The sequence below is a fragment of the Mobula hypostoma genome, chromosome 20 (assembly GCF_963921235.1).
Source record: "Mobula hypostoma chromosome 20, sMobHyp1.1, whole genome shotgun sequence".
NCBI lineage: Eukaryota > Metazoa > Chordata > Chondrichthyes > Myliobatiformes > Myliobatidae > Mobula > Mobula hypostoma.
Window position 1 is genome coordinate 19471491 of NC_086116.1, and position 20296 is coordinate 19491786.

At 40.8% G+C, this 20296-nt stretch overlaps 1 protein-coding gene across 2 annotated transcripts in view; it reads right to left on the reverse strand.

The window, feature by feature from the left end:
- Positions 1–6056: 6056 nt before the first annotated feature.
- The window catches only part of LOC134359360 (ATP-binding cassette sub-family D member 2-like), a 52935-nt gene continuing 38695 nt past the window's right edge, over positions 6057–20296 (reverse strand). The window contains exons 8-11 of one of the 2 annotated variants that reach the window (XR_010021092.1): positions 14670–14754; positions 13072–13197; positions 11300–11670; positions 6057–6436 (exon numbers count right to left, since the gene is read on the reverse strand). Coding sequence is in view for 1 of the 2 variants with exons in the window: in XM_063072492.1 (XP_062928562.1) it covers positions 11460–11670; positions 13072–13197; positions 14670–14754 (422 nt within the window). In the remaining variant the exon portion in view is untranslated. Of the gene's footprint in view, positions 6437–8080; positions 11671–13071; positions 13198–14669; positions 14755–20296 lie in introns of those variants that run through there. The other variant, XM_063072492.1, reaches the window with a different exon arrangement.

The window sequence follows — 20296 nt, forward strand, 5'->3', positions numbered from 1 at the left end:
TGGCAAGTTGTCCAATCAGAGGGTTGGCTGTTGCGTGACGTCCGCCAGGAATTGATCAAGCACCTGGCAGGTGGTAGTGTGGCGCGGCGCGGCTGTTCGGCATCCTTGGCATGATCTGCCGCCAACCTGACAGGTGCCATCACAAGGGTAGCACGGCAGTCATGCAAGGAAGCACCTCTGCTTTCAAGTCGTGCATGGGATCGTATCCGTCGGGAAAGCGCTTACTGATCCGGTGGGTTTATTTCGGTCTGCTCGTTTAAAAGTCATAAATAAATAAAACCTAATATATTGCTAGATGCACAAGTACATGTAGTAGACAGGTGCAATGAAAAACTTGTTTGCAGCATTAAACAACAATATTTTTGTTTTAAACAAACATTTTAAAAAAACAATTAAAACAAAAAGTCCATTTTAGGTTAAAAAGTAATTAAAGTAAATTTAGCAATTAGGGTCTTGCCGGTCGGTGCAAGAACTGAATCATTGGATGCAAGTAACTATCCTTGAACCTAGTGGTGGTATGAATTTCCTGCCATGGCAGCCGCAAGAAGATGGGATCTGGTGGGAATCGTTGATGAGAGACGTTGCCTTCTTGAAGCAGCGCCACCTATGCTAATGGTAGAGAGGGATCTACCGTGCCGTACTGAACTAAATCCCGATTCTCTTCAGCTTCTTATGTCTCTGCGCATTCAAATTTTCGTACATAGACAGAGGAGCAGAATTCATCTGCCCATCGAGTTTGCTCCGTAATTCAATTATGACTGATCCTTCTTTTTCCCCTCCTCAACCCTAGTTACCGGCCTTCTCCCCGTAACCTTTGATGCCATGTCCAATCAAGAATTTATCAATCTCTGCCTTATATACACCCAATGAGCTGGCCTCCACAGCTGCCTCCGGCAACAGATTCCACAAATTCACCACCCTTTGGCTGAAGAAATTTCTCTGCATCTGTTTTGAAAGGGTACCCCTCTGTTCTGAGGCTGTGCCCTCTTAGCCTAGACTCTCCCACCATGGGAAACATGCTTTCCACATCTACTCTGTCTAGGCTTTTCAACATTCAAAAGGTTTCAATGAGATCACCCCTCATCCTTCTGAATTCCAGCGAGTACAGACCCAGAGCTATCAAACATTCCTCAAATGATAACAGTTTCATTCCTGGAATCATCCTTGTGAGCCTCCTCTGGACCCCCTCCAATGCCAGCACATCTTTTCTAAGATGAAGGGCCCAAAACTGTTCACAACACTCAAGGCGAGGCTTCACTAGTGCCTTCTAAAGCCTCAGCATCACATCCTTGCTCTTGTATTCTAGACCTCTTGAGATGAATTCTAACATGGCATTTGCCTTCCTCACCACTGACTCAACCTGCAAGTTAACCTTAAGGGTGTTCTGCACAAGGATCCCAAGTCCCTTTGCATCTCAGATTTTTGGATTTTCTCCCCATCTAGAAAATAGTCCGCACATTTATTTCTACTACCAAAGTGCATGACCATGCATTTTCCAACATTGTACAAACCCCATTTCCAGAAAAGTTGGGATATTTTCCAAAATGCAATAAAAACAAAAATCTGTTATATGTTAATTCATGTGAATCTTTATTTAACTGACAAAAGTACAAAGAAAAGATTTTCAATAGTTTTACTGATCAACTTAATTATATTTTGCAAACATACACAAATTTAGAATTTGATGGCTGCAACACACTCAACAAAAGTTGGGACAGAGGCATGTTTACCATTGTGTTACATCCCCTTTCCTTTTAATAACACTTTTTAATAGTTTTGGAACTGAGGATACTAATTGTAGTAGATTTGCAATTGGAAATTTTGTCCATTCTTGCTTGATATAAGACTTCAGCCGCTCAACAGTCTGTGGTCTCCGTTGTCTGATTCGCCTCTTCATGATGCGCCATACATTTTCAATGGGAGATAGATCTGGACTTGCAGCAGGCCAGTCAAGCACACGCACTCTGTGTCTACAAAGCCACACTGTTGTAGCCCGTGCAGAATCTGGTCTGGCATTGTCCTGCTGAAATAAGCGTGGACGTCCCGGGAAGAGACGTCACCTTGATGGCAACATGTCTCTCTAAAATCCTAATACACGCCTCAGAGTCAATGGTACCTTCACATACATGCAACTCACCCATGCCATGGGCACTGATGCACCCCCATACCATCACAGATGCTGTCTTTTGCACGTTTCGCTGATAACAATCTGGATGGTCATTTTCATATTTGGCACGGAGAACTCGACGCCCGTTTTTTCCAAAAACTAGCTGAAATGTGGACTCATCTGACCACAGCACACGGTTCCACAGTCTTTTGGTCCATCTGAGATGAGCTCGGGCCCAGAGAACTCACCGGCGTTTCTGCATAGAGTTGATGTATGGCTTCCTCCTTGCGTAATATAGTTCCTTTCTTTTTAAATCTTTTTATTGAATTAGTACACAAAAGGTAAACCATATAGGCACCGATACACAGTTGCAATACAACTTTACAAGAGATATTAATACACAAAAACAAGTTAGTACAAACAGTGCAGTTTAGATATAAAATAACCAGGTAATATAATAGTATACTAATTTTCAAATATGTCAATAAGGAAACCCCCCCCCAAGAAAAACCCACCGTGCAACTAAACTAAAAAGTAAAGCAAAGCAATGGGCTAACTAGGTATCAAGTAGAGTTAAACAACTTAAAACGATCACATCCTCAAACCCGACCTCCATTAAAAACAGTTAAAAAGCAAGAAGGGAATGTAAATGGCCAGAGAAAGAAAAAAAAGTTACATTAAATGAAAATGTTGAATAAAAGGTCTCCAAGTCTGTTCAAATTTAACTGAAGAATCATAAAAATTACTTCTAATTTTCTCCAGATTTAAACATAGTATCGTCTGGGAAAACCAAAAAAATGTAGTTGGAGCATTAATCTCCTTCCAATGTTGTAAAATACATCTTTTCGTCATTAAACTAAGAAATGCAATCAATCTATGGGCTGAAGGGGAAAGATTACTGGAAATTTTAGGTAATCCAAAGATAGCAGTAATAGGATGGGGAGAAATATCTATATTCAATACCTTAGAAGTAATATTAAAAATATCCTTCCAAAAAGTTTCCAGAGTAGGACAGGCCCAAAACATATGAGTTAAGGAAGCTATCTCCCCATGACATCCGTCACACAAAGGGTTAATATGAGAATAAAAACGAGCTAATTTATCTTTAGACATATGTGCTCTATGGACAATTTTAATTAAATTAGGGAGTGTTTAGAACAGGTAGAGGAAGTATTAACTAGTTGTAAAATATGCACCCAGTCATCCACCGGAATAATAAGACCCAATTCCTTTTCCCAATCTGACCTAATCTTATCAAATGGAGCTTTCCTAAATTTCTTAATAGTATTATAAATAATAGCCGTTACACCTTTCTGACATGGATTAAGGTTAATTATAGTATCTAAAATATATGTAGGAGGTAGCGTCAGAAAGGAAGAGAGTATAGTACTTAGGAAATTTCTAACTTGGAGATATCTAAAAAAAATGTATTCTTGGTAAGCTATATTTGTTAGATAATTGCTCAAAGGACATAAGGGAACCATCTAAAAATAAATCCGAAAACCGTGAAATACCATTAGTCTTCCAAATTTGAAAGGCACGGTCAGTGGAAGAGGGAGGAAAGAATGTGTTACCTAAAATAGGAATCGCAAGCCCAAATTGATGAAGATCGAAAAATTTTCAGAATTGAAACCAAATACGTAAGGTATATTTAACTATCGGGTTACAAATCAGTTTACAGCATTTCAAATCAAAAGGAAAAGAAGAACCTAAAATGGAGCCAAGTGCATAACCTTGAGCAGATTGTAATTCCAATACTACCCATTTAGGAATGGATAGTGTATCTTGATCAAGTAATCAAAATTTCATATGTCGAATATTAATTGCCCAATAATAGAATCTAAAGTTAGGTAATGCGAAACCTCCATCTCTCTTAGCTTTCTGTAGATGTATTTTACGCGTAATACAGTTCCAAGTTGCATTTCTGGATGCAGCGACGGACTGTGTTGAGTGACAATGGTTTTCCGAAGTACTCCCGAGCCCAGGTGGCTATAATTGTCACAGTAGCATGACGGTTTCTTAGGCAGTGCCGCCTGAGGGCTCGAAGATCACGCACATTCAACAGTGGTTTCCGACCTTGCCCTTTACGCACTGAGATGTCACTGTAGATGTTGAAAGACCTAAATTCTCTGCAATCTTGCGTTGAGAAATGTTCCTTTTGAACTGACTAACAATTCTCTCACGAATTTTGGCACAAAGGGGTGAGCCATGACCTGTCCTTGCTTGCAAAGACTGAGCCTTTGATGGACATTACTTTTATACCCAGTCATGATACCTCACCTGCTACCAATTAGCCTGCTTAATGAGGAGTCCTCCAAACCGGTGTTACTTGAATATTCTGTGCACTTTTCAATCTTATTTTAACTCTGTCCCAACTTTTGTTCTGTTGCAGCCATCAAATTCTAAATTTGTGTATGTTTACAAAATACAATTAGGTTGGTCAGTAAAACTATTGAAAATCTTTTCTTTGTACTTTTGTCAGTTAAATAAAGGTTCACGTGAATTAACATATCACAGATTTTTGTTTTTATTGCATTTTGGAAAATATCCCAACTTTTCTGAAAATGGGGTTTGTATTTAATTTGCCACTTTCTTGCTCATTCTCCTAATCTGTCTAAGTCCTTCTGCATCCTACCTGTTTCCTCAACACTACCTGCCCCTCCACTAATCTTCATATCATCTGCAAACTTGGCAACAAAGCCATCTATTTCATCATCTAGATCATTTACATACGGCAGAAGAAGTGGTCCTAACACTGACCCCTGCAGAACACTAGTCACTGGCAGCCAACCAGAAAAGGATCCTTTATTCCCACTTACTGCCTCCTACCAGTTAGCCAATGCTCTAACCATAGAACACTACAGCATAGAAAACAGGCCATTCGGCCCTTCTAGTCTGTGCCGAAACTCTATTCCGCAAGTCCCACTGCTCTGTACTCAGTCCATAACCCTCCAGACCTCTCCCATCCATGTATCTATCCAATTTATTCTTAAAACTTCAGAGTGAGCCTGCATTTATCACATCAGATGGCAGCTTGTTCCACACTCCCACGACTGAGTGAAGAAGTTCTCCCTAAACCTTTCCTCTTTCACCCTAAAGCCACGTCCTCTCATATTTATCTCTCCTAATCTAAGTGGAAAGAGCCTACTCGCATTTACTGTGTCTATACCCCTCATAATTTTGTAAACCTCTATCAAAAACCTTCTCATTCTTCTATGCTCCAAGGAATAAAGTCCTAACCTGTTAAATCTTTCTCTGTAACTCAACTCCTGAAGACCCGGCAGCATCTTAGTAAATCTTCTCTGCACTCTTTCAATCTTACTGATATCCTTCCTATAGTTAGGTGATCATAATATGCTGCAACTAACAGGGAGAGTTCATTTTTTCCAGTATTTAACTTCTATGATAGTGAATCAATTAGTGCCTTAGTAGTGATTTTGTAGGTGCAGCACTTTTTTTTTAACAGGAGGTACCATTTTTAACCCGAGGACAACAGGGCTTGTCTTTGACTCCTGAACACGAACAACGACCCTACTCACAGTCTTCATCCCCTACTGGAACCTCTGAGATGAGCAACCTGAAGGCAGGTTCAGGTTTTCCAAATATGTAATCATTAAGATATTTTATGGGCTATTCTCTCATGTTTCAACTATTCTCTCCAGAGCTGTCAAGTAATATTAACCCTCAACTCTTTCACAACAGGATCAATCCAAGTGGCTGCAACAGATCTCTCCATCGTCTCTCAACTTGCTGCTCACTACTTCATTAGAGATATCAACCAATTCACCCCTCTCTAGGGAATGTCCTAGTCCTCCACTACTTTGATTTCGGTGAACAGGTGCCATCTAGAACATGGACTTCTCACAAGTGCTGGCAGCCATTAACTGCACACCTTAAGGGCACCCTTTAAAAATTGAAAATCAGTCAGGAAAGGCTTCCATTCCCTCAATTTAAAGGTCATTGTAAATCAAAACATGCTCATTATGGTGACAACACATTTCAGAAAAATACACTGAACACATTCAGTTCCTAGCTCTACTCAGAGAGATGGATTGAAGAGGATAGGAGCTATTCTCTACATCATTTGCTCCTTATACCCAAATACTTAAATATTCAACAACTGAATGGAAATACTATAAGATCCATGAGAAAAATAGAAATATAATATACAGCCAAAGATTGTCTGACATTGAGAGTCAGTCTAGCAACAGTTTACAGTGCACACCAAAGAGATAAGGAGAGTTCAAGAAAATCAATGAAAAAAAACGGTGCTGAAAATCTGAAATAGAAACACAAGATGCTGGAAACATCCAGTAGATCCAGCAGCATCTATGGAAAAAGAAAACAAATTAATGTTTCAGATCATAGTGAAAAAGAAACAATGTCAAGTTGCAAAGAGGTTGAGGCAAGGACAAATAGGATGAAGGAGAAGTTTCTGATAGGGTGAACTTGGAACACTGACCAAGTTATCAGGTTTAGAGAAAACTTACCAAGGGACATGCAGCAAGGTGCTTGTGGGCCAGATAGCCAGTTACCATGCTGTATCTTTATAAATAAAAAATTAAGTTTCCTAGGTCTTATGGTCTTAAGCATGAAGCTGAGGTTCTTGATTAATAAAGGCATCAAAAATTATGGGGAGAAGGCTGATAAAACCTGTGGAGAAGAATAATAAATCAGCCATGATGGAATGGAAGAGCAGGCATTGGGCCAAATGGTCCAATTCTGCTCCTCTGTCTTATGGTGCTGGGGAGAGGCAATGTGGACTTAATGGCAGAGTTATAACAAATGTCAACAAGAGATCTGAGAATTAAAGGTGTAGATCATTGAAAGTGGAAGGACACCTTAAAATAGTAATTATCAATATGACATCTTAATTTTTAAGGACAAATGCAAGGAACTTATAGTTAGGCTTGATTATATTATTCTGATACTGATCACAACTTTTTAGGAAGAAAATGAAGATCCTTGAGAGGATGCATAGAAAATTTATCAATTTAGGTTCAAGAATCAGACATTTTAACTATGGTATTAGGCCAGAGAATCCAGAATCTGATAGAAATTTAGATACCTTGTCCTGAAACTGTTCGATTACATCATCAAAGGCAGGGCAAAACAAATTTAGGATTTCAGACAGGAAGGACAGGAGGAGACATAATAGTTCAAAGCAAATATGGCAATATGCATTTTATGCATAAGATGATGCAAGCAATGTCAATGGAACATTCAACAAAACCTTAAAACCACCTCCATTAGTGTCAATGACCAAAATCTGCTCAAAGAATGTCTTAAAGACCATTTTAAAAAGATAGAGAACACATTTTCAACTCCCCTCTTATTCAAATTGTATTATCCACTTTAAATTATGTACACAATAAAATATTGGTAAAAATCATGTTCCTTTCACTTTCCTGGTTTGTCATCAATTGGCTTAATAACCTCTGCTTTTGGGCAGTGGAAATTCTCCAGGTTACACCTCACAGCAATTGAAAGCTTAAATACATACCCAAGATTTATAGATAGCAAGAATTGTTGTGTCACTGCAAAATGCACACAGCTCTGCCAGTATCACAATGCTTGAATTGAATGTGTGTGCATTTTTGTCGTACACTTTTTTTAAAATGATATTTTCCTGTTTCTGATCTACCAGGCGTCTGTGTGCACATTAGTAGCACAAGGCACGGAGAACAATAATCAATCTCAGTTATTGTGCTTCTGATCCTTAACTGAGTGGGTTGCCCAGTAAAACTACCATCTTTGATATTAGTCCCCAGGGGTATCTGCATTAGGAATTGCATCCATTGAACTTCATGTTCATCTGGTGACTAGTTTATTATTTATGCTTCAAAACTCTTTGTTGTCATGTTTAACATTTCACACAAATAAGCCATGTTTCATGAGGGTTATTTCAAAAGTACGCCACCAACCATGGATATCTTGAATCAGAAATAGTAGTGCCTAAATTGAAGTCTTTGTTGCCTTTTCACTTCAGAGCTTAGTATGCCTTTTTAAAGTAATAACTACAGAAATGAAAGTTCCTGATGATTCAGAAACTTTTAATGTGTATAACAATAAAAGTATTTTCCAAATTACAATACACACGGTGCATTTACATACGGATTAAATAAACAGTCATTTAAATGCAAAACAGAATTTCACATTCATTGAGGTAATTTTTAAATTCATTTCAGAAAATGCAACTTACTCCTTGCAGTGTTTGGACTGCTCAAATTACGTTCTAAGTCAAGCCAAGATCTCTTCAGATTAGTTAATACAAACAGTACTTTAGATATAACATAATTTGGCCTTGCATATGTATTACTTTGGTTGGTAATAGATGTGACAATAAATATGCACTTTACTGCACTTTGATACTGTATTCATGTATGGTTATCCAATTCTCTTTTCAGCTCCAACACTATAAGAGATATTTGTAAATACTGGTTGGCAGAAGCAGAATAGAGAATACATTTGATTACAAATGTATATCACATCATTTATTTTCATTTCAGATTGACCACACCTGCCAACAACAGATTTGCCTTGATTAAATGTTGTAACATTTCTGATTTTTTTGATAGCAATGGAAAAATGTGAAATATTTGGGGTATTTATGCAAAATTTCCATTTTGCTGGTCAACTGTACCAGAATTACCAACTCAACAAAATAATGACCTGCAAATCATGCAATTTATTGTTAATATTTTAAAGTTTCAATATAAAATGTTATTCATTTTAGTTACAAATCTATCAAATCACAAATTAAATAGCTGTGTTCATTCCCATGCACATGCTATTTTTCCATCACATCCTGGTCCAGCCATATGAATAATGTTGGAGCTACTATACATTGCATTTTCACAGAAATGCATGATATTACTTAAAGTTTACATACATCATGCAAAACACATTTTAGAACACAAAGCTGAGTGTGAGGTTCAGTAGTATGGACTGGTTAGAAGAGTGTGATAATTAAACAAAATATTTAATGGCAACACACATAAAAGTTGCTGGTGAATGCAGCAGGCCAGGCAGCATCTATAGGGAGAGGTACAGTTGATGTTTCAGCCCAAGACGTTGACTGTACCTCTTCCTATAAGTGCTGCCTGGCCTGCTGCGTTTGCCAGCAACTTTTGTGTTGTTTGAAATTCCAGCATCTGCAGATTTCTTCGTGTTTGCGAATATTTAATGGCATGCAAGTACATGCAGATCACCAACTTATCATGAAAGACAAGAGTTTCAAGAATACAAACAGTACATTTGTAAAATTTACACAGAACAGCAAGGAATGATAATGGACCCTTGCAATTTAATACAATAAATTAAAAAAGCTGACTTCAAACTCAACAACTTAGTAGAATCTAAAAGCTAATGGGGAGCACACTCAAGAGTACTGGCAGCCATTTAGTTTTCAGTTCAAATACTGGCTTCAGTTGTGGTTTGAATTCTAATATTCCCCACTGCAAAGTTTCCATAGATTCCATGTTTATTTCATGTATGGAGAGAAGTGTGCTGAATACAGGACCAGCTCTGCATCAAAGAAGTACACCCCCAGATGGCCAAACAACAGTTACAAAATCCACAGACTTAACCTTCCTGGCAGGAAAGGAACAAATTAAAAAATCTGATGGCTTATAATTAAAAATAGTAATGTATATAAAACTAGGCATCTCAGTAGTACAGATGTAAAGAACGCCAAGTACATTGAGTAAACATTTTCTTGAAGAGACAAGCCTCTGCATGAATCAGTTCTAATAAACGCTTAAAAACCTTTGAAAAGAATAAAGTAAACCCAGAAATAAAAATTGAAAATACTGTGGCGAGCCAACAGCTGTTTCAGACAATGACATTTTACCTGCTACGATGAAAATCATAAATCTTAAGCATTAACTCTTTCTCTCACCACAGATGCTGCCCATCCTGCAGAGCATTTCCTGCACTTTGTTTTTAAGATTTCCTGCATCTGCTGTTATTTTGCTTTCAAAGCTCACCTGGGTTTTTCTTTGAAGTCAAAGTACTAAGATTTTCATTGGAAAAATAGATGTAATTAATGGAACTGATAATCCTTTTGTTGAAGGAAAATGTGCGCATTGTGTTAATGTACACTATAATAATTAAAGGGGCAAAACAGGTTATTGACATCTTAAAGCCAGTTGCTTCAGGCAGATGGCACTCACCAAGCACAGCTGGCACCTCATCTAGAAGGAAAACTCTCAACCTCCACTGCCTTGTGGCTATACCTACTCATAGGGAAGGCTTCGTGAGTAAACCCCTGAGGAAAAATCCAGAGCTGGAGTCCCTAAGAGAGTCCTACATCGAGTTCAACGCTGACTGGCAACTCATGCAACACTTCTGGTGCCAATCTGTACTGGTCTCTGCCATTCCTTTTGATTCAACAGCCACATGAAAAGGGTGAGACAGCTTGCTTTTCATATCTTAGTAGACAGCCATCGATCCCAGGGGATTGTGGGTTTGCACCTCTGGTGGATTGTGTCCTCTCCGGGGCACAAGCCTGGGCTTCATATTTTACTGCACTGACTTGCCTAACACGTAGACAGCTAGGACCCAATATCTATGGTTGGTCTCAACCAACAGAGGGCTTCAGTAATTAAATAGAAAACCATCTTACCTTCAAAAAAAAGCACAATTTTAGATGCTTTGTACTATGGAATGTGGGTAAACAAATTCATACCTAACAAAAATACAGAAGCTGTGCTGAATAAAATATACTGCTTGAGCAGCAGCAAATAGGGACATAACAGTTTAAAAAGCATGGCTGGCATGCTAAATCTTATGAGAGATTCAATCATACTGCACTATAATAAAATCATATTTTGATATACAAACTCCTCTCCCTTTCCTCAAAACAATGGATCCTGACAAACAGGACAAAATACTGTTTGTGCTTATTGCAGATAAACTTCTTGAGCAGAGTGGTTAAAAAAGATAGTGGTGTGGTAACAGCAATATCAAAAATCTATCCTGGTCACTTGTACCACATGATAGCTGATACCAAGTGAACAGAAAAGGCGGTTCGTTAGACCTTAAAGCATAGAACCGCATTTACAGAACATGAACCAATTATCCAGAATATGTAAATTCTAGCTTCCTCTTAAGATTTTATTTTTCAAATATGTGCGGTCAAATTCATGAAAAGTTATTTCAATAATGTAAACTTCCCAAAGTTTTACCTACCAGTATTCTAATGAAGTGATGAGGTTATACATCCAAAAGTTAAAACTTGTTTTGCTGAAAGGATTAATGATTCTAAATGAATTGGAAAATCTCATTTTAATTTTGTTTGCGTCATGTATTTCTTTTGCAACTCTTATTATTCACCATCCATTGTCTGTTATCATTCTTCTGATCCAGTAGTTCTGAGCACAGAGTCTTCTCCCAAAATCTTGCACAGTTCATTCAATCTCTGTTGCATCTGAGGGACTCCAGCCAGTTGAGACTCAAGTCTTTGCTTTTCCTCAGCCAATGAGAGTCGGGTGGCAGTATCCAGTTGTTCAAATCGCCAACCACCCTCCCCATCAAACTGTAATAGGTGTGTGTGGTATTTCCTGCAAAATTAATTAAATCAATCTTACATGATCTCCTTCCAATTTGCAAACACAATTGCTGATGTTGTTCATACAACTGCAACATAATAATGTCCCTGTTCCAAACTTCAATGTCATGACTGATGAAGACCAGCATACTAAATGCCTTCTTCACCACTTTGTCTACTTGCAACAGAGTAGTGGATACATCAAGCAGAGCCCAAGTGTCATTGCCTCTAAAGGAAAAATCTTGATCACCTGTCTCACAAACACAAAATACTCTGCAGATGCTGGGGTCAAAGCAACACTCACAACACACCGGAGGAACTCAGCAGATCAGGCAGCATCCGTGGAAACGATCAGTCAACGTTTCGGGCCGGAACCCTTTGTCAGAACTTTAAAGGGAAGGGGCAGAGGCCCTATAAAGAAGGTGGGGGGAGGGTGGGAAGGAGAAAGTTGGTAGGTTCCAGTTGAAAAACCAGTAAGGGGAAAGATAAAGGGGTGGGGGAGGGGATAGGCAGAAAAGGTGAAGAAGGAATAGGGGAAAGCACAATGGGTAGTAGAATGAAGTGGAACCATGAGGGAGGTAATAGGCAGCTGTTTTCCCCTATTCCTTCTTCAAAGTATCATAGCCCTATCAAAGTATCAATCCATTTTGATTTCTAAGTTCTACCCAAGTGATCTTGTTAGATTATTCCACAGGAATAACCTTTCAAAGCACTACTGTTATGCTTTCCCTTATCTGTGGAACATGTTAAAATATTGTAAAGAATGTTACATAGTAGGCAGATAACTAGAGTATAAAAAGATAGAAGAGAATCATTTTAAGACATTGCAAATAACTATCATCTATAATCTAGTCCAGTCTGTAGAACAGAGAGCAGGATGTTGCATCCCTGGCAATACTAATTAAAATACGTATTTTTAAATATACAAGTTTAAGGATACACTTTGAAAGAAAACAACTGTGATAGAATAGCAGAGCAGAGTTGGTGGGCTAAATGACCTAATTCTGCTCCTATGCTATAGTTCAAAAGCATGTTGAACATTACATTTACAGTACTCACTTTTAGTAATTTAGAACTCAAATGATTCAACTCCATCAAATCAATGGTGGCACAAAGCTGCATTTTTGCATTAGTTTTTAATACATTAATACTGTATGTAGCATCAAAATTTGAAAAGTTCCAAGAACAAATTATGATTCTTCTTATTATGCTTAACAATCTTAAGAAACATTTATCCAGGCCTTAAACTGAAATAACATATCAAGATGATTTCAATTCCTTTCTTGTTTAGTGTACTACAATGGAGGAGAATCTAGAATTTAGCCAAGGCATTTTGCAATAATAGTTTCTAACTTGGATGAAACAGAATAGCAAGCATACATTTCCTAATAGAAATTTATAAAGTAGTACTCACCAGAGAGATGGCCTATGTGTAATTGACAGCAATGAGATCCCTGAATTTTTTGCAGTCTGAAATATCTTTCCTTCGACATCAATACTCACAGCACTTGTGCATTCATCTAACAATGCATATTTTGGTCTAAGTGGAATTAAATAAACTTAGTAAACAATAAAACTCTTATTAACTATTTTGTATTTATTTAACCTGATCTTACTTTAGACCAAATTTTGTAAAATACTAATGATATTCAAAATTAAAAGCCATAATTTTCATTAAAGTCAAAGTGCATCAAGGAAAGCAAGAATGGGATGTTAAGTTAAAATAAATCCTTTGTAACATGTAAAATGAGAAAGTTTTAAATTGACAGTACAGCAATATGAAATAATGTTTAATTTCGTTCGGATCCCATTACGTATACGAGCTTGACTTTGTTTAATAGGAATATTTCTATTCGATTGCTTAGATGGAATGTACAACTAAACCTAAAATGGTATTTATTTCCACACTTCCTCCCTTCCAACATCCTTCACTAAATCCAGTGGGTTTCTATTCTAATTTCATTTGGGAATTTGTCATTTAAAAAAAAAAATCTCATAATAACCTTACAACATTTTTCCCCCCTTGTCTTCTCTTTTTGTCATGTTTCATTTATTCAGATGAGCTAAAATCAAAACTAATGCATGGTCATCCTCTATTCACAAGTATCCAACCACTGAAGCTGTTTAACAAAAGCAAGATGAATAGAATTCAATAACAAGCTAAGCAAATGATCAAACCCTCGAATGTTGTGTTTGAAGTTTTATTATAAAAGTGATGAACCTGTTGAATTCTCTATCACTGAAGTCAGTAAAGGTCAAATAACTAATAACATTCAAGTCGTAATTATATATAATACCAAAGGCTAAAGAGTTCAAGGAGTATTGGAAGAAACCAGAAAAGAGATATTGAATTTGTATGATTAGCCATGATTATATTGAATGGTGGTGCTGGCTCAAAGGCCAGATTGCCTGCTTCTATTTGCTAAGGTTCCACAAAATAACGTTATGAAAATACCACGCTGCCTTGAAAATGCTGAAAATTGAGTTGCAAGTAGGCTATTTAATTTGGAAATAGATGATTACAGTATTAAATAACATGTCCATTGAAGAGATAGAGATGAGATTCCTCCAGTTATCTCCTTCCAACAAAGTAGTGGATCCATTAGACAGAGGCCAAATAAGGGTATATTTGCATTATTATTCATTGCCTCGAAAGGAAACAGCTTGATCACCTGTCTCAATTGGATTATGCAGTACTGACAGATATAAATTTAATACCCAATCTGGTAGCTAGGTTCCTGGATCAATTGTTTAACACTTTACAAAGCAAGTATGCAACAATGGTAATACAATTTTATGTGAAAGATCTGAGGAAAGTCAGTGGTGGCCAGCATCTTCAAATGTTGCTATTTGCTGCAAATATACATGGTGTGGAACTAGGGACAGACTATATTACCAGTGATGACCCACGTGTCATGAATGACCAGAAAAAACAATTTGGCCTACTTATCATTTTAAGTAAGCGGCCACTTTCCTTGAATTAGTCTGGCAGTAACCTTACAGCCCACTCACTTGTGATAAAACATTCGTGCCATCCCCATTCTTTGTTTCTCACCACCAGACAAGACATCCTTCCAGTCAGTAAAGGCATCCCATCCTGCAGCAAAAGGAAATGAAGTGATATAATGAGCAAATAACAGGAATTCTGCAGATGCTGGAAATTCAAGCAATATAAATCAAAGTTGCTGGTGAACGCAGCAGGCCAAGCAGCATCTATAGGAAGAGGTGCAGTCGACGTTTCAGGCCGAGACCCTTCGTCAGGACTAACTGAAGGAAGAGTGAGTAAGGGATTTGAAAGTTGGAGGGGGAGGGGGAGATCCAAAATGATAGGAGAAGACAGGAGGGGGAGGAATAGAGCCGAGAGCTGGACAGGTGATAGGCAAAAGGGGATACGAGAGGATCATGGGACAGGTGGTCCGGGAAGAAAGACAAGGAGGGGGTGACCCAGAGGATGGGCAAGAGGTATATTCAGAGCGACAGAGGGAGGAAAAGGAGAGTGAGAGAAAGAATGTGTGCATAAAAATGAGTAACAGATGGAGTACGACGGGGAGGTGGGGCCTTAGCGGAAGTTAGAGAAGTCGATGTTCATGCCATCAGGTTGGAGGCTACCCAGACGGAATATAAGGTGTTGTTCCTCCAACCTGAGTGTGGCTTCATCTTTACAGTAGAGGAGGCCGTGGATAGACATGTCAGAATGGGAATGGGATGTGGAATTAAAATGTGTGGCCACTGGGAGATCCTGCTTTCTCTGGCGGACAGAGCGTAGATGTTCAGCAAAGCGGTCTCCCAGTCTGCGTCGGGTCTCACCAATATATAAAAGGCCACATCGGGAGCACCGGATGCAGTATATCACCCCAGTCGACTCTCAGGTGAAGTGATGCCTCACCTGGAAGGACTGTTTGGGGCCCTGAATGGTGGTAAGGGAGGAAGTGTAAGGGCATGTGTAGCACTTGTTTCGCTTACACGGATAAGTGCCAGGAGGGAGATCAGTGGGGAGGGATGGGGGGGACGAATGGACAAGGGAGTTGTGTAGGGAGCGATCCCTGCGGAATGCAGAGAGAGGGGGGGAGGGAAAGAGGTGCTTAGTGGTGGGATCCCGTTGGAGGTGGCGGAAGTTACGGAGAATAATGTGTTGTACCTGGAGGCTGGTGGGGTGGTAGGTGAGGACCAGGGGAACCCTATTCCTAGTGGGGTGGTGGGAGGATGGAGTGAGAGCAGATGTACGTGAAATGGGGGAGATGCGTTTAAGAGCAGAGTTGATAGTGGAGGAAGGGAAGCCCCTTTCTTTAAAAAAGGAAGACATCTCCCTCGTCCTAGAATGAAAAGCCTCATCCTGAGAGCAGATGTGGCGGAGACGGAGGAATTGCGAGAAGGGGATGGCGTTTTTGCAAGAGACAGGGTGAGAAGAGGAATAGTCCAGATAGCTGTGAGAGTCAGTAGGCTTATAGTAGACATCAGTGGATAAGCTGTCTCCAGAGACAGAGACAGAAAGATCTAGAAAGGGGAGGGAGGTGTCGGAAATGGACCAGGGAAATTTGAGGGCAGGGTGAAAGTTGGAGGCAAAGTTAATAAAGTCAACGAGTTCTGCATGCGTGCAGGAAGCAGCGCCAATGCAGTTGTCGATGTAGCGAAGGAAAAGTGGGGGACAGATACCAGAAAAGGCACGGAACATAGATTGTTCCACAAACCCAACAAAAAGGCAGGCATAGCTAGGACCCATACGGGTGCCCATAGCTACACCTTTAGTTTGGAGGAAATGGGAGGAGCCAAAGGAGAAATTATTAAGAGTAAGGACTAATTCCGCTAGACGGAGCAGAGTGGTGGTAGAAGGGAACTGATTAGGTCTGGAATCCAAAAAGAAGCGTAGAGCTTTGAGACCTTCCTGATGGGGGATGGAAGCATATAAGGACTGGACATCCATGGTGAAAATAAAGCGGTGGGGGCCAGGGAACTTAAAATCATCGAAAAGTTTAAGAGCGTGAGAAGTGTCACGAATATAGGTCTTAAGGGATTGAACAAGGGGTGATAAAACAGTGTCGAGGTATGCAGAAATGAGTTCGGTGGGGCAGGAGCAAGCTGAGACAATAGGTCGGCCAGGACAGGCAGGTTTGTGGATCTTGGGTAGGAGGTAGAAACGGGAAGTGCGGGGTGTGGGAAATATAAGGTTGGTAGCAGTGGATGGGAGATCCCCTGAGCGGATAAAGTCGGTGATGGTGACGGAGACAATGGCCTGGTGCTCCTTAGTGGGGTCACGATCGAGGGGTAAATAAGAGGAGGTATCCGCGAGTTGTCGCTGTGCCTCGGCAAGGTAGAGGTCAGTACGCCAGACTACAACAGCACCCCACTTATCAGTGGGTTTAATAATAAGGTTAGGATTAGTGCGGAGGGAGTAGAGAGCAGAGTGTTCCGAAGGAGTGAGGTTGGAATGGGGACAAGGTGCGGTGAAGTCGAGACGGTTGATGTCCCGTCGGCAGTTAGCAATAAAGAGATCCAGAGCAGGCAGAAGACCAGAGCGGGGCGTCCATGAAGAAGAGGAGGGTTGAAGACGGGAGAAGGGGTCATCGGTGGGGGTGGAAGAGTCCTTGCCGAAGAAGTAGGCTCGGAGACGGAGAAAGAAAAGTTCCGCATCGTGGCGAACACGGAACTCGCTGAGGTGTGGGCGAAGGGGGACAAACGTGAGGCCCTTACTGAGAACAGAGCGTTCAGCCTCCGACAGTTGAAGGTCGGAGGGGATGGAAAAGACCCAGCACGGATGAGAGCTGGGATCAGAGGGGGGAGGGGGGAGGCTGGTGGTGTCAGTGGAGAGGGGAGGGTTGGGGTGAGAGGAAGATGGAGCCTCTGAGGGCCCAGGAGTTGACGGTGGGATCTGAGGAAGACGGGGCTGCGGAGTGGTGGTGGGGGAAGGGGAGACGGGAGTCACAATAGCAACACATAAAGACCCGGCCTGGAGTTCAAGGCTGGAATCTTGAGAGCTGGGATCAGAGGCGGGAGGGGGGAGGCTGGGTGATTTTATTTTCGATGATTTAAGTTCCCTGGCCCCCACCGCTTTATTTTCACCATGGATGTCCAGTCCTTATATACTTCCATCCCCCATCAGGAAGGTCTCAAAGCTCTACGCTTCTTTTTGGATTCCAGACCTAATCAGTTCCCCTCTACCACCACTCTGCTCCATCTAGCAGAATTAGTCCTTACTCTTAATAATTTCTCCTTTGGCTCCTCCCATTTCCTCCAAACTAAAGGTGTAGCTATGGGCACCCATATGGGTCCTAGCTATGCCTGCCTTTTTGTTGGGTTTGTGGAACAATCTATGTTCCGTGCCTTTTCTGGTATCTGTCCCCCACTTTTCCTTCGCTACATCGACAACTGCATTGGCGCTGCTTCCTGCACGCATGCAGAACTCGTTGACTTTATTAACTTTGCCTCCAACTTTCACCCTGCCCTCAAGTTTCCCTGGTCCATTTCCGACACCTCCCTCCCCTTTCTAGATCTTTCTGTCTCTGTCTCTGGAGACAGCTTATCCACTGATGTCTACTATAAGCCTACTGACTCTCACAGCTATCTGGACTATTCCTCTTCTCACCCTGTCTCTTGCAAAAACGCCATCCCCTTCTCGCAATTCCTCCGTCTCCGCCGCATCTGCTCTCAGGATGAGGCTTTTCATTCTAGGACGAGGGAGATGTCTTCCTTTTTTAAAGAAAGGGGCTTCCCTTCCTCCATCATCAACTCTGCTCTTAAACGCATCTCCCCCATTTCACGTACATCTGCTCTCACTCCATCCTCCCACCACCCCACTAGGAATAGGGTTCCCCTGGTCCTCACCTACCACCCCACCAGCCTCCAGGTACAACATATTATTCTCCGTAACTTCCGCCACCTCCAACGGGATCCCACCACTAAGCACATCTTTCCCTCCCCCCCTCTCTCTGCATTCCGCAGGGATCGCTCCCTACACAACTCCCTTGTCCATTCGTCCCCCCCATCCCTCCCCACTGATCTCCCTCCTGGCACTTATCCGTGTAAGCGGAACAAGTGCTACACATGCCCTTACACTTCCTCCCTTACCACCATTCAGGGCCCCAAACAGTCCTTCCAGGTGAGGCATCACTTCACCTGAGAGTCGACTGGGGTGATATACTGCATCCGGTGCTCCTGATGTGGCCTTTTATATATTGGTGAGACCCGACGCAGACTGGGAGACCGCTTTGCTGAACATCTACGCTCTGTCCGCCAGAGAAAGCAGGATCTCCCAGTGGCCACACATTTTAATTCCACATCCCATTCCCATTCTGACATGTCTATCCACGGCCTCCTCTACTGTAAAGATGAAGCCACACTCAGGTTGGAGGAACAACACCTTATATTCCGTCTGGGTAGCCTCCAACCTGATGGCATGAACATCGACTTCTCTAACTTCCGCTAAGGCCCCACCTCCCCGTCGTACCCCATCTGTTACTCATTTTTATGCACACATTCTTTCTCTCACTCTCCTTTTCCTCCCTCTGTCGCTCTGAATATACCTCTTGCCCATCCTCTGGGTCACCCCCTCCTTGTCTTTCTTCCCGGACCACCTGTCCCATGATCCTCTCGTATCCCCTTTTGCCTATCACCTGTCCAGCTCTCGGCTCTATCCCTCCCCCTCCTGTCTTCTCCTATCATTTTGGATCTCCCCCTCCCCCTCCAACTTTCAAATCCCTTACTCACTCTTCCTTCAGTTAGTCCTGACGAAGGGTCTCGGTCTGAAACGTCGACTGCACCTCTTCCTATAGATGCTGCTTGGCCTGCTGCGTTCACCAGCAACTTTGATGTATGTTAATATAATGAGCACTGTAGATGCAGCAAAATTTGGTAAAATTAACAGTATTAGTATTGTTCATATTTTTATTATCATATTAAACTTGCTCAAACATTGGGCGTATTGGTCAGGAATAACATTAACCATCTGCCCATCAACATATGCTTACTCCAGTTTACAATTTTAAATTACTATCAGTTGGGGTGGGGGGGGGGAAGCTTGTCATAAATAAATATGCGGGTTAAAATAAATTTATAAAAATAGAGAAAGATGAGAATTCACATGTTGGTAGATATAAAAATTATTTTAATTGAACTTTTTACTTTCCCCTTCCCTGGAGCTCTCAAGGTGTCAAGTTTTGATGTTAAATGCAAAACCAATGATTATGTGATAGAAATCCCAGAAGGGGATTTAGGGGTCTAGATGTTTCTGTGCTGTAGTTTCTATGGTTAGTTCCTGCAGTTCCACATTATATAATTGACCTGGGTAACTTCAACTCACAACTCTGGTACCACACAGAATACAAAAGGATAATTGTACAACTTTCATTTTAATGTCTTGCTATGTACTATCCAATCCAGTAAGAGCAGGCATATTCCCTTTCACATGGCATTTATATTAGGCTCTGAATTTCTAATGGCAAGAAAACAAAAATGCTGTCACTTGTACTAGAGCAAAATTTCCAGTGGCACTGAAAAAACAATATTTTTTCCCATCCCATCAGCTTTAGATCATAGTACACTACCGCACTAGACAGATCATTTAATTCATGATGTTGTGCCAAACTTGATGTCAATCTAAATGTGCTCCTCTTATATATAATTTATATCCCTCAATTTCCTTCATA